The sequence below is a fragment of the Scophthalmus maximus genome, chromosome 21 (assembly GCF_022379125.1).
Source record: "Scophthalmus maximus strain ysfricsl-2021 chromosome 21, ASM2237912v1, whole genome shotgun sequence".
NCBI lineage: Eukaryota > Metazoa > Chordata > Actinopteri > Pleuronectiformes > Scophthalmidae > Scophthalmus > Scophthalmus maximus.
Window position 1 is genome coordinate 698,760 of NC_061535.1, and position 27,676 is coordinate 726,435.

Below are 27,676 nucleotides of genomic sequence, written 5' to 3' on the forward strand. Positions count from 1 at the left end.
TGAATTGGTACAATTCATTTTCAAAAAGAATAACAAACACAAAGATTATATAATATAGAAGATAATGTACTCAAATGTACACCTTAATATGTTAATGTAATAAATTCCGTGTAGCCATCCATCCATCCATCATCTATAACACTTATCCCCTGAAGGTCATGGGGGGATGGAGCCAATCCCAGCCGACATTTGAACAGGCGGACCACACCCTGGACAGGTCACCGTATCCTTTCATTCCCTCCTGTCAGACAGATTTGTGTTTCTTCCTACTGACTTTCTCTATTGAGTGTAGATAATTACACTGGACATCATCGATGGGTGCAATGCCTCATATGGATATGTGTGTGATTTGTCTTTTAAGGGGTGGCATACAGTTGCTGACAGGGAGCTTGAAAGTGAGCTGTCGCTCTGCACTTTGCTCCTCAGGAGGTAGATGTCCTCAGAGTGGAAGTCAATAGGCGGATTTTCAGGGTTTTTTTAACCCAGACAGAAACTGTTGTGTAATGACTTTGGAAGGATGAGGTCTGTAAAGAAGTAAGGAAATAGAGGGAGATGGGCCACTGCCTTGACACTGTTTAATTAAACCCTTAGAGACTACTGGCTGCATGGGAACAAGGGCCAAATGAGCTGCTGGGTCATGTGCATGCGTTCTGCCACATGAATAATACAAAACACTGCAGGCTGATTTAGAATAATCTAAGAATACTTCTCCTAACTGAGCTCTGCCCCTGTGACAGGAAAATCCAGGGTATTTTGTTCCTGCTTCTGTTCAATTACTGTGGTTGTAGGAGAGCAGCTGGTAAGAAACACATAGAGTAGGAAGAAGATGCTTGGCTCAGGTGATTTGGCAATGTCACAAAGAAGTTCTGTTGAAGACTTGGCGGTGATGCTTATTTGTTGTTTTTATTCGTTTAAAGGCATCTCTTCAGAGTGTCAGTGTCTTTCAGCTCATTGTTTTGGCTTTGCGACACAAATCTTTACTGTTTCGGTTTTTGTGTTGTTCTAACGCACCACCATCATAGCACCAAGCATCAGACAGACATAGTTCAATCAATCAATCAATTTTTATTTGTATAGCGCCACATCACAACATACATAGTCTCAAGGCACTTTACATTGTAAGGTTGAGACCTTACAATATTACAGAGAAAACCCGACAGTTCCCACAATGAGCAAGCAGTTGGTGACTGTGGAGAGAATAAAACTCCCTTTTAACAGGAAGAAATCTCTACCAGAAGAGATTAGTAGTTAGCAGCTAGGTTGTCATAATGAAGCATTTAGCATCTGACGAGCCATAGATTTCACTCAGGAGTTTGTGAAGATGAAAACAGAGCTAAACTGCATGGCGAAATATGGGTAAAACTCAATGTTGCAATGATAACCAAAGTGAAACAAAATCCTGGATCTAAAAATCTGCCATATTTAGGGGATTTATATTAATTAATGTGTGCAATTAGGTGCAGATCCAAATAAAAATCTGGATCTGGCTGATTTAAATGTGGTTTCATAAGCAGCCTTTGCAGAGGTATGCAGCTTTCCAAACTAGAAAAGCACTTAGAAGAGGCTTTTCTAGATAAAGGAACAAGAGGGGAAGTTCAAAACTGTAGTTTAAAGGGCACCCCCTGTTTCGTTTTTTTGCGTCTACAGTTATAAATTAACTGCTTGTTTTAAATTTGCAAACATTTTTACAGCTGTTTTGTGTTTATTGGTATGTATTTCTGACATATTTCTTTGTTCATTTTAGGAACATCACGTGATTATTCCTTAGTCCTAGTTTCTTTATTAATTTAATTTTTAAGTTTTTTCCTACAATATACAATATAATACATAATAGGTTCCCATAAGGACATGTTTTTCTTGAAGCATTTATTGACAGGAATCTATAAAAAAAATTAACATTTCCACATTTCCACCTACAGAAGTTTTGAGAACAGCCTGTCAAAGACAAATCGGATAAGGAAAACTATCATTTTGTTTAGGGAATCTTTTGTGAAAAACTCAATGAAGGCTAGCTGTTACTGAATCCATGCTGTATTTGAATCTTACAAAAAAAAGAAAATAAAGACTTTCAGAGGGATTCAAATCAGTTTTCCCCCTTTGGGATTTGTGTTAACGAGTGGCTAATGTTACTGCAAGATTTTTGACAGTCAGTTTTCACATATGATGCAGGAGTGAGCAGAGTGGGTTCATCTCTTTCTGTAAAAAACTCACTCTTAAGTGCTTTCATTCTGTTTTATAATCTTGCATTACCCAGATATCCCTGTCCCTCCTTTTCTCTATTGGAAAAAGGAACCACTGAGTAGCTTGACCTTCATCTATTCTGACATGATATACAGTATTAGTGCAGTAATACTCACGCTTATCACAAACAAGGCTGCTACTGTAATTCTCCTTTCACAATAACTCTTTCAAACACAAGAACAACTGCTCAAAGCATGCTGTAAAAAGTGGACAAGTCCAAAGATAGGAGATTAATTAAGGTTCTGAATGCTCACTGTCCATCCACAGGGCCCACCCCCATAAATACAGCAATAGCAAAAGCTTAGCTACTAAAAAATGTACCTTGGACAAAATAAAACATTGAGGTGAGGTCTCCGCAGGCAAGCACTTGGCTGATGAAAGTATACAGTAGATACATGCTATTACATCTATGCTCTGCACTGCAGCTGATAGAGAAGACAAGACATGGTACAGCATTGGGGACGTCAGGCCTGTAATACATAGCATAGATGAAAAAGTGTGTGTGTGTGTGTGTGTGTGTGTGTGTGTGTGTGTGTGTGTATTTGGCTGAGAGTTTAAAAAAAGGCACAAGGTCCGCCGAATCGTGGGAAGAGTCTAGGAGCTCTTTTCTTTTTGGACTCTGCCTCCTTTAGCCACAGTTTCTTCCTCTTGGTGTCCATGTGTCCTTCGACATAAAAGAGCAAACAAACATTATTGTTAAACATTGAAATAGTTCATTACCACTTTCTTATTACTCACCTTTTATTCTGGGTTTATAAGATGTAACTATTGGCTTTATTAATGTTCATAAATCACAAAGTAATGCTTCATAGATCAGTGATAGAAGCTGTATAAAGAACTCATTAGCGGCCACATTTAAAAAAATGTCTCTGCTTGTTGAGTGATTCAACAAATATGCTATTTTTTGCTTGCTGAGCGTTAGTTGAGAAGATTGACAATGTTTTCATGTCTGTCCATGTCAAGGGTTTCTTTTGACTATCTACGAGTTTCACTTTCCAATAAGCCGTCAACAATAGTGTAGTAAGTTATCTGTAATTGTAATGTCAACCCTATTTGTCCCAGTAGAACACCTGCAGATAAGATATTAATTGGTTTTAACAAGAAAAGTAAGCTGTAATGCCTTGTTGAGGTTCATGTCCGAGGCCAACAACATGATAAGAATGAGGTCGTCCATTGGCTTGTGCATGGGTAGTGTCACGTGTCCTGAAATTCTAAAGATGGCAGACAACTGATGTAAAATCTCATGTATTTTCTTAGATTTTCCACTTTGAAAGCATTTAAATGCTGCGTTTGACTTCAATCGAGTTAGGGTCAGGGTAAGGGTTCGTTGTTTTGCAGACTCAAGGGAACATCAAACAACAACTAATTTATGAACTATTAAATTTGGTTTATATTGGTTTCAAAAACAAAAAATCACTACATCTTTATAACGTCAACAAAGGTCCTGTACCTCTCTTCTTTAATAAGCTCTCCTTATTATAACCCCTCCCTTGTGTTTTTATATGGTGGCCTTGGGTAAAATGCAAGTAGAAGTTACGATGAGTAAATGTTCTTTGTTGCACAGTATCATTTTAACCTGTGTTGTTCATCGGTTATGAGATTGTTTGTGAGTTGTTGTTTTTGTATAGATGTTACTGTTATGTAATGAACTGTCATACAGTATTTGACACTTTCAGATTTCTAATACAATAATAGTTTCGGAACAGACTGAATTTTCACAAAATTCTTTTGTATTGTCTTATGTTATTTGATTTCACAAATTGCACTGAATGTATACCCCATACTTATGTAAGGTTGATGTCAATGTTCTGTCTCTTGTCTTTGAAAAATAAAAACGAAGAACTATTTAAAGATCTATTAAATTCGATTTCTAGGTGAACCTAAATACTCTCCCTACATACAGGGTTTCAAAGTAGCCAAGTATTTCCTCAGTCATTTTTAAACAGCCCTAATACTTCTGTGCAATACATCCACATTAATAAGTTGTTAATTCATCGATTCCAGATGACCTGCAGCCAGAGGGTCAGGGGCCAAACAGTCCACTAGAGGGATTGTCTTAATGAACTTAAGAGCTAATATGTATAATGCAATTGATAAACACCAGCAACTTATAACCTTAAACGTGATAATATTGAATGATTAGTATGTTATCTGTAAAGCATTAGTAAAGGATTCATTAACGATCAATAAATGCATGAATTACAGCGTGAAAGTAATGTTGCGAGTGTTTTGTTAGAAAGAGGTACCAATTTTTCCTCACACTTAAGACCCTTTATTTGAGAAGTTTGTGTCATTATCTCGGAAGCAGAATTAAGGCCTTTGTTTCCTTCCCAGCAGGAACTGTACACAGTGAAGTTAAAGGTTCCCTCCTTAACTAATGAAGCTGCTGTTGTAAAACCTTCAGCGACTGTGACTCTGCATGTAATGGCAAAGCTTTTTTTGACTTCCTGACCCTGGAAGGAAAACAGAGTGTGACCTTTGACCTCCGGTCGTTACTACGATGTAGAACAGAGCCGACTAATGAACACCTCTGTCCTCTGTGTTTATTCCTGCCAGTCAAACACGCCACTCATCGTCGTCGTCTTTTGTGCGGCCGTCGGACACAAAAGCAGACAATTAGCTGCGCTTATTAAGGCTGTATTCTTTAAAGCAGAGCAGTGTGCTGGTAATTATGCAGCCCTGCACAGTGGCACTTGGGCCGACCTCTCGTTAGTCCCAGGCACTGTAGGCCGTGCTCCTCCTCCTCCTCGGAGGGGGTCTGAGCGGAGTTTCTCAGGTAGCGCTGGTGCAGGCCGAGGCCAGGAAGTGTGTTTTGTCTGCGGCGACGAAACTCGTCCTCTAAGGGGTCTTCGGCTGCGATTTCTGTGGGTGTGAGCAAAGCAGAGCAGAGAGGGAATGAATCACGACTAAACCTTATTTTCCTGTTGTCTGGATGGATCGCCTGAGGTGTTCAAACCAACATTAAATCTTTATTTTTTTTTTCTATGTAGCTTTTCTGATTTTCAGCCTTCTGACATGAGGTGTGTTGATGTAGAAAAAGCTGAGAGGAAAACATGTTGCTTTGTGATGCCCTTGGCAGTGTGAATACAATCAGACAAGGAAAAAAGAGATACACACATCTGTTACATCACGTTGAGCTCAAGTGTAAAAGAGGTGTTTTGATGTAACCAACATGAAACAACAAAGATGACAAAACAAAAAGTTCAAAGAGTACCTAAGGCAATACAGAACCTTCTTTTCTTTAAAACGCCAACCATATATTTCAATCATATTTCATCTGCCTGACTTTATTGTGATTAGTCATGTAAATAAAATGAGATTTGGTTATTCTTTTCTCTACGTAATTTACATTTATATTGAATTAGTGGCAGGCAGGGTATGATGGTGGGGGGTTGGGGGGCTTATTATGCTGCAAGATTACAGGCAGATCTCATCGCTATTGTGTTGTGTAATTAAGGCAGTGGAGAGGAGAAGAAAGGAGGCCAGATGCTCACTGTGCTGAACCTGGTCCCATTTAGAGGATCTGCACTAGCATTTCAAAATCCCCGGCACAATGTGTAATAGCCTGGCCTCAAACACATCAGGAGTCATCAGAGGCATGGCAGCTGTTTGACATATAGGTGTAGCCTATACCTGTGGCTTCGAGTGCCATTTAAACGTAAACAGTCATTTTGATCACTGATACACTGTGATTGCACTGAAATACTACCCATTATGTGTTTTCTTTTCTCTTTGTGACATAGATGTACATTTTAGAGGGAGGTGTCTCTCCTTCAATTCTTTACGGAGGAGCTCAAGCGTTTGATGCAATAAAGGACGGCTGCAATGCTGGATTCCAATTGTCTTTGAATAGGCGTCTTATAACTGTAGGTCATCCACTGTGACCCAAGTCCAATTTCTTTGTCAGGACTGCTTTTCGAGTGTGATAAGGTCAAAATTGGCCGAGTACTTTTTACAGAACATGCTGCATTTTCTTGCTAAAAACACTCAAATGTAATTGAAATGGGATTTGTGCTATTTTAGCCCCAGACTTGAATTACTTTATTTCAAATTAGTTTTTTTTTAAGTCAAAGGCAATTTTCAAAACACAGAGGTGACCCTGCAGAAAGAGACCGACTCCTATTGGACCAACAGGAACAGGACAATTGGTGGCTTTACTTTCATGGGTGCAGCTACTCGTTTTCAATCCAACCTTTGGAAAAAAACAACTAATCCCAGGGTGCAGGTTAAATTCAACAGCTGGATTAAACCAGAAGGCAGGGGACTTTAAGGCTGTGCACCTTGTCTCTTTACTCCAGAGGACCAATAATTTGCATGTATTATGGGCCAGGTTACCTGGGTGATAAGAATCCCATCAAGTCACATAATCAATCATCAGTTAATTAATTCGAACAAAAACACTATAAAAAAAAACTGTGATGATAATGATATCTATTAATGCTCATAGTGGCTGCCTTTTATTCTCTGTTTCAAGGACTTAATTTGAAAAGCAGAGTGAATACAGTTGAGTTCCTGGATGCTTTCATTTGCAGCTATTGTCTTGAGAGTGCCTGTCATTTGTCTCCAGGCAAAGCAATGCTGTGTCTGTAAAGGCTGTTTGGTACACACTGTCTAGACTGAAACACAAAAACGTGCACAGGAAAAACACCCAAGTTAACACTGTAAACAAAGACAGAAAATTTGTGTGACGGGTAAAATCAGCCTCACCGCAGGATCTTTAGTAGACGATTGTTGAAGACTAAAATAAATCAGTGTTCAGGAGGCGGCTAACCCCTTCATGACAACTACAACTGTGGATCAGATTATTTTCTACAGTTCACCTCTCCTCAGTTTAAGGCGCCGTCTATTGTACTGATGTGCCTGTAATGCTGAGCACAGAGAGATACAGTCTGTGTCCTTGTTCACATAGGGCCAGAGAAACAGGCAGCTTATCTTTGCCATCTTTCATAAAGTGGCCAGTGGCTCCGGGCCGAGCTGAGGCTATATGCTATGATGTCAGCCAGATAAGGCGAAGGGGGGTCCAAAACCGGATGCTGACATATTTCATAACGTGGGGAAACTCTGGGACAGGAAATCACATCATCATGTGTCATGTTGGATTTGATGGATGCAGAAGAGGAGACATTTTTATTAGGAAGCTCTTTCATGGCCTTTTGAAGAAATGCAGAGCAAATTTTATCAAATCATAAATGTGTGTTGATTCAATCAAATTCTATATAAATGTAATATGTCACATGTTGCTTCATTTATTTCACTTCGGCTTCTGGTTTGGTCTGCCGTTGAAGTCGTTTGTATACAAACAGTGCCATCTGGTGGACACAAGGGTACACTGTCAAATTAAAATGTCTGATAAAAGTTCTAAAGAACTTCCTTTTTTACATTATTTATCAGGCTGTGTATCTTTTTTGGAGGAGTGGCTCTCAGCATGTAGATTTTACAGAACCAACTTTGGCAAAGTAATTTATAAAGTTTCTAGAATTGTATAAAAATAAAAAATAATACACGCCGATAATATGTTGTAAATAAGAAAATGAGACGCTCCTCTCACCTACAGAACTCGTGGTGAGCTTCATCTTGACTTTGTTTTCTTCAGTAGTAAAGTGATGCAGTGTCTGTGCATCTATGGACACGGCTGTTTTAGAGTCAGTTTGTACAGAAATAGAGGCAAAAAAAAGAAAAACACTGGTAGTCATCTATAAATGTGACGACTGCAGCCGCTTCTGAGAAATCCGTTCTAGCCCAAAAATAAGTATATTGACCCAGGAGAGGGAGCTATTGCACCACAAATATATACCGGCTTTTCCGGTATATGACTCATGATTGAACATAGATATGATTGAACATAGATATAAATATGGGAAAATACTGACACATTTGTCTAGATCTTGAAACATTGCTGACTAAATTTCATTACCTTTTGGTGTAATAATATGTCTATTATAAGCAATAGACAGGCTGCGGTGTCACCTAGCAACAGGACTGCGCAAGCGTAACCACCGCTCAAATCAGAGCTAGTGAAAAAGAAATTGAAGACAAACTAATTCGGCCCTAGTACTTGAAAACCATCAACACAAGCATGATTTTGCATCTGTACAAAGTTATAAACTGCAATAACTGCAAACCCTCAACATTTCGGCTTGACTCAGCTAAAAAGGCCTCACCCTGCTCTTTCCTTCATCTCCTGTCTCCCTCCCCTGACTTGTGTCTCACAAAAGATATGCACTGGGTCTTGTATAAATAAACTAGCCCCGAGCACATTCCTCAAGGAACACTCGTTAGTAGTGACCTCTGAGCCAACTGCAGTCATCCACACTGCACACTTCAGCTTTGAGTCACAGCCCATCTCATGTGTGATGTTCTAGAGAATGCGGATAGACGATTTCAATAATTGTCTCCAAGTAAGACATTTTTAATGCACTTCTGGGTTTGCCTCAGTGTCTCTGCAGATCTCAGGTTCCGTTGAGGTGCATGAAAGAGGTGCGCTATCAGCACTTGTACAAGCTCATAAAAATGTCCAGAAGGGAGGGGCAGAGAGAGAAATGAAGAAACAGGAAGAGCAAATGAATCCTGAAGGTGGGTGTTTCATTCTCACCTGGTCTGTAAAGGTAAAGCATACCTACCACACAAAAGAAAAAAAGAGAAGAAAAAAAACCCCTCAGGGTCTGAAGATGGAGGCGTGCTGAAAACAAAGCAACTTTTTCCCACATGATCTCTTTGAAATGTACACACAGCACATTACCAGTGTCCTGTATATCAGTTACCAAGCCCTGATGTGAGCATTAGGGTTAAGATGATGCACATGGTGAGTTGTATGATGGGTGAGTGTACACAAGAAGCAGCCACTGTGGTTTCCTTTATTGCGATTGTGTAAAGCAGATTTAAAGTGTGATCAGGCACAAGCACAAGCACACACACACTTCTGACTACCAGGAAAAGTGACATGAAACATAGTCACTCAAGCTAAAGGAAACACCACACTGACACCAGGTGACTGCAGAAGCATTTCCATGAAATTAAACTCAACTTTATTGACTAAAATCCAAACTCTTTATTTTGGTTTCTTTTTTGAAAATTTTATTTTGGACAAAAGAACAAAGTCCCCCGTCTGTCCAGTAACAGTGGAAAGTGTTGTGTGAGAGTGATGGCGCATGTGTTGCTTACTTAAGTTAAAGTGAAAATGAAAAAGAAGCCTCCTGGAATCAACAATCATGCAAAAAACAAACAAACAAACTCTCAAATATGCAAAAAATTGTATAAGTAAGGAAAATGCACATCATTAATTTATTAATAATTAGGTGATCCATATTACACACGCATGAACATGGTAAAAGCTAACAGGTTAGCAGGGTGAGGTTCAAGTTAAAGAAATTAGGGTCACGTGGGTAAGTTTATGTTAAACTGCTCAAATAAAACAAGCAGTTATTAAGCATTATCTTGTTTTCCTGCTACAACAAGAAAGACAATATCCAGCTCAAAGAAAAAAAAAATCTATCACATACCCAGCTTTGTGCATATGGCAAAAAGTAAAAGTACAAATCAATTATTGTAGTAGACATAAAAAACACAAAATCGCAGCAAAATGGTCCCCCCATAATAATGGAATAAATACAAATATTCAAACACTGAACATCTCTTTGCCTCCCTTGCAGCTAAGCAAAAATAAGAAAATTGTTCTCCGGGAATGAGATGCAGGACAAGACAAAGTGAGACGACCAGACATTGTGACTGGTCTTTTTTTTCCAGGTGTGAAAACGGAATGTTGATCAAATCTTTTTTTCATAATTATTACTTGTTATCCAGTCTTAGCAGCTGCTCCTTACCATTAACTGTAAGAGATTTTAACTGACCATCTTCCTCCACTTCGATTCGCTCTTGGCCGTTCTCCACGATCCTGTACCAAAGAGAGAAAAAAAATATTAAGAGACCAAAGATTAAGGCTAATACAGATGCTGGTGAGTTTGACATTTACGTACCGTTTTGTAGTAATTTTTCTGCCGTTGATGAACTTGGTGGAGGTTGACACAGATCTGACATTACCCATTCCCCCTCCATTGCCACCAATAGATGAAGAGAAAGAGGTGATGCCTCCTCCACCAATGTCTCCAAATGAGCTAAAACCTGTATAAAAGCATATAATCTTGTTTAAAAATCTGAACACATCATAAATGCTCAATCAACGAATCAAGCATATACTTAAAGTCAGGATGTACGCACTTGAATCAAACCCTGAGAAGCCAGGTGCGAAAGCTGGGAATCCTCCAAAACCAAAGAGCGAACCACCCATCCTGTTCCGACTTGCACCCCTCTGACGGCTGCGACCCCCTCCGAAGAAATCCTCAAAAGGGTCATCAACTGTAAAAGGAATCAAAGAGCATTATTTGTGGATTTGTGAATGAATAATTCAAAGATATGCAAAAAACTTTTAGATTTTTTTTTCAGTATTTCTTCAAATGAAAAAAAAAGAAGATTTATTTTGACTACTTGGCAGCAATAAAAACAAACCTTAAAACTGACACTGATGAATTAACACTTATGGTTAACACTTCGAGCAGATGCAAAGCAACATTAGCATTCATTTGGATTCACGTTTCTGACCACCTGATGAATTCAAAGTCCAATCTTCTCTCTTGTATGCTTTTCTTAACCTGTTGTTAGTCTCCACCATCTCCTCAGGGAGACTTGTCAAATACTAAATGCTCCACTCTCTCCAACTAGTCACAATCTCCCATCCATCTGCTGTTTGGTGCTGAGCAGGCAGTGTACTGTGAGGTTTTAAATCCTATTTTTGCCCAGTATAGCTGCCTGCCCTGCAGCGACCAGAGAAAAGGTTTATGGGAGTGCTGAGAGAGAACCCATACACTGAGGTTGCCGACAAGAAACAAAAACCATGAGCTGAAAGACATTTTAACTTTGTAGACCTTAGGGGAAATGCAGAGTTTTCTTGACAATTGACTTTCCCATTATGCAGTCTTTTGATTGACCCTTAAAAAATTATTGCAGCAGCTTTAAGGTAGATTCCAGATTCTAAGTACCTGATACAAAAACTTCTGTTCAGGATGTCAGAGCACCACTTTGTAACTTCTTCAACAATCTTAACCTTAAACGGTCAAAGTGCCCAGCACTAATTCCCACCCTAAAGCTCTGTGGACATACTACTAATTGCATACTGCCAATCTGGGTCAGCCCAGCAGGATATGGTTGGAACACTGGCACCATTCCTGAAAGAACACTCTTCCTTCAACCTTCAATGTACCGAGACAGCGACAAAGAAAGCTTTGCCAGTTTCTCTGACAGAATGCTTAAACTAAAAGTACCCCCCTGACCAAGGCTGCAACTCCATTATTCTCCATGTACCTGGAAGAAAACATTAGACAAGATCACTGAGCAAGCTGTCTGAGACCAAGCTGTCTGTAAAACTGCAGATGTCAGTGAAAGAGGTATGAAAGCTTTGAAAACACTCGAATTCTACTTTCATTCTTGTGTACATGACCACTGTACACAAAGAAGTAGAAGCTTTGAAGAAAAGTTGAGGCATTCTCGAAAGTAAACCACTCTTTTGATAGTGAACTTGACAGGACTCTTAAAGACATGTCAAGCACAAAGACTGAGATTTAATCAGTGAGGAATGTGCCACGCCTGTACAACACTGCAAAGTTCAGGGCTCCAGAGTAACTTTTTACATCCATTGCACCGGTGCGCCTAACTTTTTCATTTGGGAACACCCAAACCATAATTTAGGTGCACCCAAACATGCCGTTTGGCACTGCAATAATACACCTATTGTACTTTTTTCTTGAGAGTTCTCATATAACTTTGTAATTTCTTAACACATTATGTAAATGACTGTAAACAGGAATAAAGTTGCTTTTTCATGAGGATGATTTGGGATCTAAATCTTGTAAATGGTAGCTTATCTTTGGCGATATTATAAGCAGTGTTAAATTTTATTATCATTTTTTGACTCAAAGCAGTGAGGAGTAGAATGGACAAATATTTTGTTTTTCAGACTGTACACAGTACTTAGTTGAACATTGCTGAACACTGAACAGCTCTATTTTGAACAAATAACTAATATAAAGTACATGATGTTGTGCTTTGAGTGATGGACTATAATAAAGCCATCAAATTAATAAAATAACACACAAACACACATTCTGTATGTACAGACAGACTGTTGGACTCTACTGTTGTAAAGGGTTGTAGGTCTTCACTATGAACCTCCCACTAGCTGCAGCTGTCGTCTCTGACTGGGACCATCAGAAGTAGAGTTGACTCTTAACTTTCATTAAATGTTTCCACAGATTGCTTATTTTACTGCCTTTACTTGCAAAACATTACTTACACTTGTGGCAATGAGCATCAATTTTTTGACCGGTTCACTCACTGCACCATTGCCTCGTGGAGAAGGTCTGCGTGTGACAAGCAGTGGGAACTGGCGCCAGTGCTGCCACCGCTCCTGCCACCTTCTCCGATGCTGCTAACGCGGCAGTGGTGCTAACAAGGTAGTGGTGCTAACTCTCCAATAACCGATAACGTCGGAGCTTATTGATTCTATGGTCTTTCATAATATTGCCCTGGGGCCCGTTTAATACTGGATTTCAATGCCCCATCCCAAACTGCCAACATTCAGCGAATAAGAATACCAGTATCAGAGACGAAGGCCCGCCCTTCTCTGCATCTGATTGGCTCAGAGCTTGGTATTCTTCATCGCTATATGCTGCGCTACAGACAGACAGACCAGCTAAATGTCAGGCGCACCGGTGCGACCATTCTTAGTCGCACTGCACAGATTTGGTCGCACTCTGGAGCCCTGCAGTTGGCATGAAAAAGACAGTGTCAATGGGTTTCCAGAATATACACCATATTGTACAAAAGCAGAAAAAATATAATGACCCAATAACAACAAATGTTTGTTTGTTTTTTTTAAACTCAGAAGACCAACTATAGGAGCTGCCCTAAGAGACATTGTGGAAATTTTTTGTCAAATTTCGGCAGAACATGGGCAACCTGGTAGCCAAATTCCACATGGCTATTCATTCCCAGTAAGTGATTCTAAAGCAAAACAAGTTTTATAAGAATCTGAATATTTCCTCATGGCCCGCTAGCTGTCAGTCCTGTGTGCACGCAGAAAAAAATCAAATGGTGCAGGCTGCACCAACAACACTAAGAGTGGAGTTTGTAAACGTCACTCGTCGACACCTTAACACTTGGCTAGCGAGTGGCGCTGTAACACCACAGTTTTGGCCTAGTGGTTTGCGCGCCGGTCTTCCACACCCAGGGACCCGGGTTCGCGGCCAGGCTAGAGCAGGAAAATTACAACACTATAGAGAGAAGCAAGTTCTTTCAAAAATTGCTTCCTGCCCCTTTAAGCAACAGGTCCCTGGTTTGAATCCTGGCCAGCCGAACCATTGGCCGCATATCATTGCCCTCCGTTTCCTGTCTCTCTTCTACATTCACTATCTAAGCAGAAAATAATTACCAACTAAAACATTCTACAGTACATCTACAAGTGTGTACAGAGTAATCAATGCCCCCTCATTTTAGAATGAGTGGGCACTGTTCTTGGCAGACGCCTAGGTCCTCGTCATCATGTGAATCTGTATTTGTCTCAACACCAACCCCCACCCCCAGTCTGCTGGATGCTCTAGGTGGGTGAGTGACAGATCCACAGGACCAGCTGCTGCTTACTGTGACAAGCTGCTGGACATCACGACTGAAGACTAGAAGGCATTTTATCTCAACTCTCTCTTTCTCGGTCTCTCTATGCTTGCCATCTTAAAGAACGTCAAGAAAACAAAAATGGTTCTTAAAGAAAACATAATTAATTCGGACATTGTAAAGATGGATGTTTTGATACATCCTGCTGCCTACCAATCAAACAAAATCAAGGTTTTCCTCAGTCAAAATAGAACTTGAACTTTAGTCTTCTGTGCGACAGTGTAGACAGCTTTAGGGTTTGGCTTTTTTTAAACAGTCTCTGTTTACTGAAATGAGTAAACGGCAACAGCTGCGCTCCACCACTTTCACTGCGTCTTACCACGTAAACAAGTACAGTAATACTTGTCATTGTCTTAGTGGCAGTTTATAAAAACAGTTATAACTGTGATGATGACGGTGGTCTTATCTGTAAGCAGGTCAAATAACTCAAAATATTTGGGTTTTTTCCCAGTTAGTCTATGTTGCACAGAAATCTTTTGCGAGCTTGAATCGTATCATGTTTTACTCTCACGAACGCAAGCACATGCACAAATACACACACACACACACACACAATTATTACATCTGCTTTTGTTTTCATACGGAAGCTATTTTTGAAAGCATTCCAGTTGAGTGATGTAGACGTTCATATTCATCCTCTGCCTGTGTCTGAGCTCCATATTTAGAGCTATACAGGGTGAAATACACATGCCTTCCAATCAGCCTCCTGCTGAACCCAGGCAACCATCGACAGGCGCTAAAACTCCTATTGCTATAGAATACTTCATTCAACTATCGACATTTCTGACAAAATCAGCTGTTGCACAACACGCTGATGCCATCACAACAAGTGAGAAACCACCAGTCAATAGTATGGACAAAATGTTCTTGAACAAATCAGATCAAAGGTTAAATTATTACCAAAAACCTTCTGGAATTTTGTTCTCCTTGGGAAATGAATAGAGAAATAGAAATGACAAGGTAAATTAAACCTATAAAGAAAGGAAAGCATGGAAATGAAGATGCAATTTTTATGACAGAAATATGGACAAAAGGGCCGAATCAACATGCAACTGAAGAATTAAATACATTTATATCTGTATGTTTTATGTATTTGATCTTTTAGTTTTTTCTTGTCCTTTTTCTTTTACACCTTTTAGTGACTGAAAAATTATTTTGTATTTATGCACCCACCTTTGAAGTGATTTGTTTTTTAGTTTCGTTTTTTAAAGCTGGGGTAAATTAAGTGTCTAACTCCTGGTTATTAGATGAAGGATACATAATGACGTTGACATCCAGCAGAGATACTCCAGCATGTGACATTTACTGGGAGATGACCCCCTGAGGGGAGCAGTGCTTAGTGCATTGGAGATGCACATTGCAGCACTGTAAGTGATTAGCACCAGGATTTACAGAGGGTTTCCAGGGTACTAATGCTCCATCTTCCACATACCAGGTGCTAACAGGCAAACTCATTTGGAAATTGAAATACAATGTACTCCTCCTCTCTCTCTCTTTGAGTATTCCCAGGCCATCCGTGAATATCTTCCAGATAAAATTATCAAGTTAATAATAGCCATTGCATATGCCCCACTCTTATGACACTGTCCAGTCCTTCACTCTTACTGCTCTGTGAAAAGAAGGAAATCTCCTCCGTGCCTCACCAGAAATGAAATGGACTTACCAAAAAAATCTGCAAACGGATCTCTGCCACCAAAGAATTCCCTGAAAACGTCCTCAGGATTACGGAATGTGAAGCCGCCACCAAAGTGATCATAATGGCCTCCTGAAAACATGAAACAACAACAGAGCTCACCAGGTCATAAAAATATCAATGCAATACCAGGCTGTTATAAATATGAATGAATGTTCACACGTTACGATTGGTGGCTAAATTACTTATTATTACATATAACAATGAAGGAACCTGCTGCCAAGATACAGCACATGTACAGAGACCTAAAATCACTGGGGTTTTTTAATCTTTGTCATATTTTGCCATCTCCTTATTAACATTAACTACAGAAATCGTATCAATCATTTGACACCAACATAAATATTCTGTTATTTTGAAAGTCATCTTCTTACCTCCTCCTCCTCCTCGCCCTCCTCCTCCTGAAAGGCCTTCTTTGCCATATCGGTCATAAATATTCCTCTTATTTTCTGTGGTGGGAAGAATAGAACTTCAGAAAAGATCCAGAGTTGCATAAAATAAGCAACAGAAAAACATCCTCTCCTGTTGTGTTATGAACCTCAGTTAGGATCACAGGGCGTCTTCACCCTGCATATAATGTTAACATCAAAATAATTTAACAACATTTCAGTTTTAACTTGTTGTAATTTAACAAGTAACATTAATATTGCCTTCAGACTCATTTCTACATATCAAAAATATGTCAGAAATCAGCAGATGAATTATTGTATAATGTATTTCATTTACCAGCTCAACTGTCTGCTGTGAGAATTTCAAAGTGGACAAAGCTGCTATTCAGCTGTAAAAAGCCCTAAACCATCAGCAGCACCTCAAAACACATTTACACACTAAATTGATAATTGCAACAGAGAGCGACATTGAGCATACTGAATGCTGAAACTACCTGCATCTTGTGACTGGGAGTGTGGGACTTAAAAACAAAATGTGACAGGCTTCTGCTCTGACCTCAAACCTGCATCAGAGTTCCACACACTACTATTATATTCATGCCATTATAATCATCCTCTCAAGGAACAAAGATATGACTTGTTAAATAAATCACTTGTATGCAAGTTTGTATGTATCAGCTGTTATAATTCTAGCACTTTCACATCAAGTATTTACTAAATAGAGGCTCACTTTTTTATTGAATTCATTGCATTTATTGCCTGTATGCATTTACTTGCTTTGTCTTTAATCACACCATGTACATATTACTGTGCAAGTGGACAATAACATTTTTTATCCTATCATTATAAATCTATAAGTTATAAGCAGGACTGAGTATGACAACTAACTGTTTTGGTAGCAAAAAGTCCTTCACTTGACTAGTCTATTGGTTTACTTAATGAGTTTAAAAATACACGATATGTTTGGAGCTGCTATCAAATATAAATTATAAATAGTAAAATGTTACAGTAAAAAACAAAAAAAAACGTCAATGAACAGCAAGCCATTGCCAATTAACTTAATTCACCATGTCAAAAACATGTTTACATTTCTACATTACTTCCATCAAATACGTGAATAAGTTCACTTCCTTTTAATACAGCTGGACTCTGCTGGGAGCATTTCAAACTGCACAAAGCTGCTGTTCAGCAAAAGAAGGTGTTAACATCATCAACAGACTAAACTGATAATAGTCTAAGCATGACCATGTGACAAACAGAAAGTAAAATGAAAAACACGTCACATGAATTGTATTATAATAAAAGTGACGTGAACATTCCTGACACTGAGCACTGTAAATGCTGACAACACCTGCATCTTGTGACTGGGTGTGTAGGACGTAACAGAGACCAATAAAATGTTACAGGCTTCTGCCCCACTTTCAAACCCACATTTTAATTCCAGACACTCTGCTATCACATTTTGGCCAGAATGCTGATCCACTCAAGACAGAAATGAGACGAGAAGTAAACCTGTTAGTTTTTAATAGGGGATGCACTGAATGTTCGATCATCGAAATTGTCCCGGGAATGACGCAAATAAAAGTATTTTATTTTATTCTAATTTATTTATTTTAAGTTATGTTGTGCTTTGCTGGTATGTCTGCTGGAATGTAAAAAAATGTTCAGTGTTATAAATATTTATAAATTGTACTTTTGTAATTTACTTTTTTCCTTGAAAGTTAGGACAAAAAAGTTAAATGCACATTGGGGCTATTTTGATGCAATGGTGAAAAATTTGGCAAAATAAATGAAAAAATGTAAAAAAAAAAAAAAATTAAATTTAAATTTAAATACGTGTTCGGTTATTCGGCCCTCGACCAAGTGTTTCATTTTGTTTCATTTCGGACAATAATTTTGATTCCAGTGCATCCCTAGTTTTCAAATCGGATGCATGATGAATTTACAACTCATCAGCAGGATTGAGTTATTGAACCTCAGTACTGTTTCAACATGAATTAAATTGTGCCCTTTGCATATAGTATCGGAAACTGTAACGTTAACTTAAAGGGGGCTCAGAGAAGGAGGGCTTACTGTGAAAAGCCTGTCTTGAAGAGATCAACAACCTGTACTAGGATCAACTTCCATATCTGAGGTGCCAAACACAAGATCAGGCCTTAAAAAAAAAAACATTTAAAAATAGAGCAAGCGATGCTCAACGTGGCTATCTGACATTCAAAATCTTACCATCTGAGAGAACTTCATACGCCTCAGACAGCTCTTTGAATTTTTTCTCTGCTTCATCCTTGTTGTCTGGGTTCTTGTCTGGATGCCACTTCAATGCAGATTTTCTGTAACTGGAGCAGAAATATTATACAGTAGTACAATTATATATAAAAACAGAGACAATAATACTGAGTATGAAAAATAAATACTGCTTTGGTAGCAAAAGAATGTTATACTTCACTTTGACTATTGAAACCTGTCAAGCTCGGAAATATGACTTTGGTCAGATATGCAAGGTGTCTCTAGAGCTGTAAACTACACATATTCCATATGGGGGGGCCCACACAATAACACACACACATACACACACACACACACACACACACACACACACACACACACACAGAGAAATGACAAAGACAGCCTAAACTCTATTGACGCACAACGTAGGCCTTGTCCAGCAGGTTATGCTGCATCAGCTGTTTGTTTCTAAGCCCAGCAGCAGCACTAGCAGCAGACACACAGATGCTGTGGACGAGACTACGGACTGAAAGTCAGTTAAAAAGTGCGAGCTATAAAGTTTATACATTCCAGGGGACCTAAGGTGAATACTCTTTGTATATCTATGTAGTTTTTGTAATCTATGGCCTTATCAAGCTGCATAAAGCTTGGCCAATGGTCAACCACCAACAATGTACCATGGCTTATAATCACTTTTTGTCTTTGTAGTCTGATTTATTCACAAGTAAAGGGAACCGCACCCACCATATTTGCCTGCGCAGTGAATATTCTCTGCATCTCTGAGGTCAGTATTAGTGCTTGCTCTACTGGCATAAATCTAAAGCCAAAGCATTTCATTAAGAAAAAGACAAAGAGTTTACAGCAATGCTAGCAGCTCTATGAAGCTATGCTTAGGAAAAGCGAGCTCCTGATGAGGTAAACACAATCATCAGGATGCCAACATGCTCACAACTGATTTTGGGGCCAATAGCAATAATATTAGAAATAAGAAGAAAAAGAAAATCACTATATATCAGTCAACATGTTGACACAACCAATGGTGTGAATTAATATTTCTGATAAGGACATTTAAATTTACACTAGTTGAAAAATAACCTTGTCATTGCTCTTGGATGGAGAAACTACTATACTGTACATCAGAATGGTGACACTGTTCCAGACAATTTTGTACTTCAATTTCCTGACATGTGAGTTGATACCGATAATGGGCTAATATCAGCTGATATAGCAGCCTGGCAGATTCAACATTCAGGTTCTGATGTTCACATTCCTAATTTAGAAAAAATTAGGAATTTTCATTTGTCAAAGCAAAAGGTGTTCAAACTTAGGAGGAAATGTAATTACTGGAACTGGCCTGTTCAGTGGTTTGACTGCGAGTGGTGGGTGAGCGTAGGGGGAAGGTATTTGACAGCAGCGAGGTTACAGGAAGAAGAGTGGAAACTTTCTTCTCTCTCTCTCTCCTTGTGTCAGTTTATACAGCCGGAGGTGGTTATAATTAACCTATTACACCATTCAGAGTGTCTACATTCAACTACACCGGGGGAGGGAACGGGGCAGAAAACAGTCAGGGCACTTACGCTTTTTTGATGTCCTCTTGTGTTGCATTTTTCTGGACTCCTAATATCTGGTAGTATTCCAACATGGCTCTGTCTGTGTGCGTTAGTGGGAGCTGTCGTGTGTGAAAGTTCTCCAAGTTTCCCCTGTGGAAAGAAAGTTACGCTCTGTTAAGACATGTTAGACTGGAGAGATAAAGCCCAACAAACTTCAACTAAGTGCAGCCATATGTGACGGGAACGATATCTCCCCTCCACACCAGAGGGCTAAATTTGTTAAGGGGAGGGAGGGGGCAATGGAATTAAAAAGGGTGGCAATACCCAACAATGTAATCAACTGCACCGAAATAGAGATGCAGGGGGGAGAACAGCTAAGCTAATACAAGCCGAGCAAAATTACATAATAAGTAGGTGATCATCCCTCACCCTGAGGCTGAAAAAGAAAATGTGAATCACATTGTACTTTTTAATTTTGGATATAGCTATAAAGATCATGAGGATTTTTTTATGATGTAATGCTGCAATTTTTAAGCCCAGGCTCTTGAAAACAAGACAGAACAGGTCTGATGAAAAAAATTTCAAAAGATATTCAAGTCATTGAGCATTCGCCCCAGATATCTGCAATACTACAATGTGCAAAGAAAAACCTGCGTCAACATACTACCACCAAAGTTACCTGCCCAAAATATGTCCTGAACACTGGACCTAGCAAGCTTGGAGAATAATAAAAACAGCTGCTGACATATTGAGTCAAAATATAATGGCAGATACAAATAATTATCAAGAAACTAAAAGCATTGTGGGGATAGGAGAGGTTAATAACCCTAACTTTTTTCTACATTAACACTTTAACATACTGTACACTTACCCATCTGTGGCAATTTATGGCCAATACTAAGCTAAGTGGGAGATCTACAGAGCTACAGAGTTTAACAGCTAGAACACTGTGTGTTTTAACTTATTTTACTTAAAAAAACAAGGGGCAGGTTTGCTTATTATTTCAACCTCACATTTCAACCTCACAGGTCACAGCCAGTTTTTCTATGATAGAGCATGGGGAACAACAAAAAAAGATAATGGATGTTAAGATCCTCTGTATATACTAAATCTGAATCTTCACACCTTAAGTTTGCACACTTCTGGAAACCACACACTGACCTCAACATACAATCATATAAGTCTACAAATATTTGTCTATTTTAGACGGGCAAGAATTTTACATTTCGACTGCAATGGGACAAATCCAACAAAGAAAATACCAAGCAAAGCCAGACGCGAAGGTTAAGAGATATTTAAGATATTATACAAAAATTATAAACAACAAAGGGAGGACTACTTACACTGGGTGTCCACTGTGTCCTGTTTGTTGCTATTTATAACCTGTGGCCTTTGCAGTTAGATTGTTTGTGTGTTGTTAGGATGTGGGGGGTTGGGGGTGTCGTGAGTGACTCCTGGTTGGGACATGGAACAGACAGTAAACTCGTGACAGCCCTCCCTTATTATCCACGGCCTCATTTTCTGTTCAATTCTCCATTATACTGATTTGAAATCTTTCTTGTCATAACAGTGTTAGTGTCCTTCCCTCTCTCTCTCTCTCCCTGTCTGTCTGTACAGTATATCCTCATAGAAACCTACTAACTAAATATAAAGAGGTATGACCCAGAAAGTTTTCATTTTCCTCTGGGATCTTCTAAAAAGCAGCCCATTCTCTTGACTCATCATATTAAATGTATCTTCTTTTATCCCCCTCCTCATATCGCCCATTACTGATCCTCTCACCCGTCACCAGTTCCCTGCAGCAGTAGGGATTTAATGGACACAAGTGCCTGCTAGAGATGTTGTTACTCCTGGTTCTGTGCAGTGTGTGTGTGTGTGTGTGTGTGTGTGTGTGTGTGTGCAAACTGTAAGCGCAGATTTGTGCCTTGTGGCAGCGTTACGCAGGTAACCCCGATCTGATTGATTCCTGCTCTGCATGAACTGTGCCACAAATTGAGGAGCACATGTGGGTCACTCAATCCCAAGATGCATCACTGTGCCAGAGGTGGCAGTTGTTGTCAACTCACAAAAAGTAGCAGTCAGTTATATACTCAAATTATCTGAATTAGCACCGGTGGAGGCCAATTGAAAAGCTGTTATTTAATAAAGTGAAAAAAGACATAGCTAATTAGAGCACAGCAAAAGATAATCTGTTATAACTTCTATTTTGTTAATGGATTTGAGCTGTGCAGCAATCCCTGACCAGTCTAACACTAAATGACTTCTTCATTGAAAAGCCAGCAGTCGACTTTTCTGTTTTTCTGTCTAATATGATAACATACCTCTTTCAATATGTCATCTTGGATATGCATTTATTCAATACTATTTGACATTACCTAGACGATTAAATGATTGATTGGGAAAATCATATGATTCATAAATATTAGTCGCAAAACAAGTACATGTATAATTAGGTCTCCTCATGAGTGAAGGTAGGGGGAAAAAATCACGGAACTGAGAGACAGTTAAGTGCAGTATGTGAGACCGGTGTTGAGCAAGCTCACACCTAATGAATAACCACTGCACGTGTAAGCAGCCAAAATTAAACCTCTCCACAGGGCAGATAGCCTTATTCTCCGGTAAGTGATTACGTGAAGACCTCAGTGATGATCTGCTTCTCCAGTGTTTTACTGGAGCCAGCTGAGGTGGTTTGGATTTTTGGAAAAGGATCTCAAACCCAGCACCTAACCTCTGAAAGGTGCACTGAGCATGACTGACTGCAAAGATATCCCAGGGCAGCATTTTTTGTAGAGGCAACATCTTTCAGCTGGCTTTGAAATGGAGGATTCCCAAAAGCAGTTTGAGCCAGATACAAACCCCAAAATCTATGGATAGATAAGGGAGGTATTATTCAATGATTTAAAAGGAGGTTGCCAAAGGGAAATGTTATGAGTGGTTTTAGCCTTTGCAGGGGCTCTGTATTTAGGAGGATGGCAAGTCAACAGAAATCAACAGCAAAGGCCTGACCTCAGTGCTCAGATTTTCCATGAAGAGTTGACTTAAATCGACAGAGGATTTTAGAAAAAAACAGTTCCAAACAAGATTTCAACAACATCTGTTCAAATATTTTTTCAGCTGTGAAGTACTGGTGTGCCAAAGGAGATGTCTCTTGAAGGGGTAATATTGTGTAACAGTGGATATATGAGACCAAAGGTAAAATTTGTTCAGTTATGATTCACAAGAAACAAAGGTAAAGTCAGAGGGAAGATTAGTCTGTTTCCGGTTGTACCTACTAATTTATTAGCCTGGGATCCCGTCGAATTCTGGGGGCTCATTTAAATTAGCTCTGCCAAAATACGGTCTGGATCCCCTCCATTGGATAGGTTTATCACAAATCTGAATTGCTCATTTTGATGTGGGCCTATTGTAGTTTAAATGTGAGGCTAATTGCTATATAATTTAAGAGAAAAATAAGAGATAACTGGATATTAGCTCAGACTCAGTTCAGTTTCAGCAGAAACTCATTGTAATAGGACACAGATCAGGACTGGAGGGCGACAAAGTGACTGGGATTTCCCCAACAAGTGCCACAGAAACTGCATACTTACTGTAACCAATTTATGTTAATTTCATTGGCTCATAAAGATACATCTGTCTCGTAAAAGCTGTAACAATTTCCATCAGCACACAAGTGAATTACACGGAGAGCAGCTCTAGTTTTTATCTGTTGATTTAAATCGCAGATTAGATACCAGCGTTTCTGTTACTGTCTTTGACAGTAAAGCGCTCCCACACAAAAATGGTGACTGTCCAAGATTACAAATTTGCTTGGTTTTTGGCCCAAATTTCCCCAACATATTTCATTTTTTAGAATAACTTTGTTATATAAATGAAGTATATAGAGGAAAATTGGGCCAAAAAAACTAATATAATCTGCAACCCAGCCTCCAGTTAATAACTGAAAACTGATTACCCAGTTGCCCCATTGTGACTGAAATCAAAAGAAGCAGTCGGAGTAAGTCCGTTAGTTGTGAAGAACATTCAAACAACACCACACATCTGACGTGAACAAGACAAGAGAAAAACTGGTAGAGCAGCTAGAAACCAACACCTAACACAAATCACAGCTGACAGAACGTAGACAGAGATGACAGCTAAATGCAACACAATAATAAGCCTACACCTTACCTCATAGTAACAAGTTGAGTGTTTGTTCAATCAACATTACAGAATATGAACACGTTAAGCAGCTTATCTGCTCTTCCTACTGGTGGAAACATATTCTAAAAGCCATCATCCCAAGAAGATCACATTTACTGTAAACAGCAGTTCAGTTTTTGAATGTGTGGGATATAGAATAAAGGCAGGATTATTTATTTTTTACCACTCTGCCTCTTTCTTTTTTTAAAAAAGGGGTATTTTTACTGAAAATTAATATAACAATAACTGTCAGTGTGCAAATAAGATATCACAACAAAGAAAGCTTGTAATACCTTAACTACAATTGAATAACCATGCTACAATCCATCAGGCTGTAAAGCTCTGGTTTAGAACTACTGTCGAAAAAAGACATACAATACATTTCTACATACAATATCTCAAGGCGATGTCAAAAATAAGTGCTTGGCTCATTTGAAATTGTGATATAGTCTGATTTTCTCAGACCTCAAACAGACCGGATTGCCACAAGTCGAGTCGGAATAATTTATTTTGCAAAACTAGTAATTCTCAAATTTCAAGTGACAAAATTAATGTTTGTCAAATGTTTGGCATTTTAAAGGGCCCATATTATGCTCCAGGCACCTTTTCAGCCTGCCTCCACGTATATTTGGTTATCTGGGGTGTCTGCCAGCCCACAGAGAATGAAAAGAAAACAATGAGTCGTTGATTCGTGGTTTGGGTTGATCGTGCAGCCCGGGCGTCAAGTGACGTAAGTTGACTCCTGCTACTGGGGCAACCACGCCCCCAACCTGAGCAGCGGAAAAACAGATTGCGTCTACGCCATCATTTTCTCGCGGCTGCCGGCGGACCTCACGGCTCGCGGCTGCCGGCGGAGCTCGGCCGGCCGGGATGTCCTTAACGTTCTATCGCCCAGCCCCTTGTGCTCTGTGTGTAATTATGGAGAACGTGTTCGCTGTGCCTCCCGGGTCTCTACGTCGTGTATGTGCCTTGTCACGTGCGACTGTTGTCATGGCAGCGCAACGCCGTAGCTGCGCAGCAGGCGCGGGGAGGAGCGAGGCGGAGCTTTGCGGTACACGAAGGGAGGGGGGCCAGATGTGAGCAGGAAAGCGCTGGAATCGATCATAGTCTCACGGGGCTGTTTATACATAGAGGAGGGTGCTGTGTGGCTTGATCCTTGAGGTGTTTTGACATGGAATGGCAAAGACATGTAGTTCACACACCTGAAAAACAATGTAACTTGTGTAAAAGGGGCATAATATGGGCCCTTTAAAGAAGAGCACAACAGGAGTTAGACAGGAAATACCACCTTGTTGACATTTCCTGAAGTCCTCAGATAAGTTACTGAGGAGGATCAGCTGTCAAAATTGTTGACAGGCACCTGTGGCCACGTGTACATTATGTTAACTTGTCTCTATCCGTGTCATAACATTACAAATTGTGTTGTTCTTTGCTGGTACTCAGCCAGAAGATGATACAGAATTGTGCGTATATTAATAAACCGGCTAATGTAGTTTTTAATGTGCCTAATGTGTCATAATACTTAAAGTCGAGAGTCTAAAGTGAGGGGGAAAGCAGAGGGAGGAGGTGTTTCATACTTCTGTGGCAGCTAGCATAACAGGTGCTGCAGAAACTTCCAGAAAAAAGTCTTGAAAGGCGAATGAACGTGCCTGAGATGTGCTAGCAATACAGCGCCATGGTATTAGTAGAATAGCAACAAGGTGGCATAGCAAGTGATGTCGTAGCGTCCATACACATTTACCGGTCGACAAACGTCCACATAACGGCAGCCACCTGGAGAGCATTTAAAAACGGGCTAACACTGTAGCTAGCATTGGCTAAATGATCCTTATTGGACTTATTACGGCTGCAGCCCGGGGCGGTTAACTCGACTGATTCTCGGACACACGTGAGATCTACATCGGGGATTAAATAATGATGATGTGTCTCATATGACACGGCCGACAGCCGCGGGAGGACATCACGGAGCGACGCCACAGCATCCCCACATGGGCTTGGAGTCTATCAAAGACGGCCAAAGCACTTCCAGCAGATTGAAGCCATATCGACACATACATTCACATCATATTTTTTCTACTACTCAAGCATTGGCTCACCCGTTTGAAGGAAATCCCCCCTCCAAGAGTGTCTCTGAGTGTCTCTGAGTGTCACAAGCCCCCCCGTCTGTGCGTCGTCTGTGCGTCGACTGAGCGTCAACTGCAGCTGCTGCTGCTGCTGCTTTCAAGGACTGTCCGACATCAGTCAATTAGCACACAAGCGACCAGGAGTACCCTCATGTATGCTTGGTTATACAAACACTGAGATAAGACGGTAGTTGTTTCAGTGGGCTGCGGATACATTCAAAGCCTATGTCCCAGGAAAAGAGCTAAATAATTATTAAATAAAAACAATTTAAATAATTGATCCTGACTATGCTACTGAGAGACAAAGTAACAAAGTATTCTAGGTGTTGGTCTTTCTCCGGACTTGTTAACAGTAACAAAAAATATCATTTATCACCAGCCTTGTCCCTTAAAACCAAATGGAGAAGTGGTTGGAGGGAATGAGTTCCTCAATTACACTGGAGCAGGTTAAGTTTGAGATAAAAGATCAAAACCAAGTCACCAGTCGAACTACTGACCAATCAGATTACCGGAAAACCAGAGTCATCAGTCTACAGGATCCTGACTAGGATAAAAGAGTTCAAAGTAACAAAAATAATAAAGCACAGCAGAATGGCTCCGGTTTCATAAAATCCTTATATGAAGAGTTTTAAGCCGGGATCCAAATGAATAAACCACAAGATTATCGTTACCATGATACATTGGAAAACAGAAAAAAGGCACAAGGCACTGTACAAGACTGTGTACGTTATGAGTGAAGGAACTACTCATCCCATAAACCATTGCGAATGCCTTTCCAATGAATTCCAACCAATCAGAGACGTTGTTGTTACACTTAAGGATTGTCGGTAGTGTAGTACTTCTGAATTATATTGTAATTTTACTTGAAAATTTTAATATCATATGGACTTGTTGCTTCTACAGGTGCATTATATACCAGTTTCACAATCTCATAGCACATGGTCAGTCTACCTTGGATAGTTATGACATAATAGCTAATAATCAAATTGTTGATTCAGAACATCCATCCATCCATCATCATACCGTTTTATCCTTTTATCCATTAAGGTTGGCTGGGGTCGAGGCGGGGTTCACCCTGGACAGGTCGCCACGTATCGCAGGGCCAATTCACAGACGAACACTCTCTCACATTCACACCAGCGTGCACCCCTATATTCATAACATGAATGGGATTTTCACTTCCATGGGCTGTCGAGCTCTTGTTGTTCTTTTCATGCGTCCACTCTTGTTTTGAACCAATTTCTAATAAAGGGTTGCCAGAAATGTGATGTAATCTGTGTAAAAGTCTGTGTTTTGTGCATGAGTGTCTCCAAATGGCTCAAAATTTCTCTTCAACTTGCTCTCATTCCCACAATTTTCAGTGTTCATACCTATACATCAAAATGTAGGGATTGTTGTGCTCTTTGCCACAATGTGACTGTTGTAGCAAACAGACTTACAATTCTGGCACTACAGGCCTCTAAGTGAGAGGACTTCCAACCAACTACTCAGTCCAGTTTTGTATTTTCAAGAGCCGTAAATAAATTCAGTGTCTTGCCTCTGTGTCTGCTATAATTC

General features: G+C 39.7%; 1 protein-coding gene across 6 annotated transcripts; it reads right to left on the reverse strand.

Moving 5' to 3' along the window:
* Window positions 1-1,849: 1,849 nt before the first annotated feature.
* dnajb6b (DnaJ heat shock protein family (Hsp40) member B6b) lies at window positions 1,850-27,676 on the reverse strand. Of its 6 annotated transcripts, none has more exons than XM_035619358.2 (11): window positions 27,559-27,676; window positions 19,845-19,967; window positions 18,268-18,377; window positions 16,027-16,101; window positions 15,623-15,724; window positions 10,456-10,593; window positions 10,215-10,359; window positions 10,062-10,132; window positions 8,834-8,857; window positions 4,945-5,103; window positions 1,850-2,905 (listed from the first exon to the last, which is right to left on the reverse strand). In XM_035619358.2, exons 2-11 carry the CDS (start codon window positions 19,907-19,909, stop codon window positions 2,796-2,798), a joined length of 999 nt encoding a protein of 332 aa, XP_035475251.1. In that variant the 5' UTR covers window positions 19,910-19,967; window positions 27,559-27,676; the 3' UTR covers window positions 1,850-2,795. The 6 variants fall into 6 exon arrangements, with proteins under 6 accessions (XP_035475251.1, XP_035475247.1, XP_035475249.1 ...); XM_035619354.2 differs by lacking the exon at window positions 27,559-27,676 and adding an exon at window positions 27,143-27,544; XM_035619356.2 differs by lacking the exon at window positions 27,559-27,676 and adding an exon at window positions 26,093-26,595.

Excerpts from the sequence above, each read along its gene's own strand:
- dnajb6b (XM_035619354.2), bottom strand. The coding sequence starts at position 27,162 with ATGGATAAAAGGATAAAACG. Across the intron at positions 10,360-10,455 it reads CTTCTCAGGGTTTGATTCAA|GTTTTAGCTCATTTGGAGAC; the intron begins GTGCGTACATCC and ends GCTTTTATACAG. Across the intron at positions 2,906-4,944 it reads GTGCCTGGGACTAACGAGAG|GACACATGGACACCAAGAGG; the intron begins GTCGGCCCAAGT and ends TTTATGTCGAAG.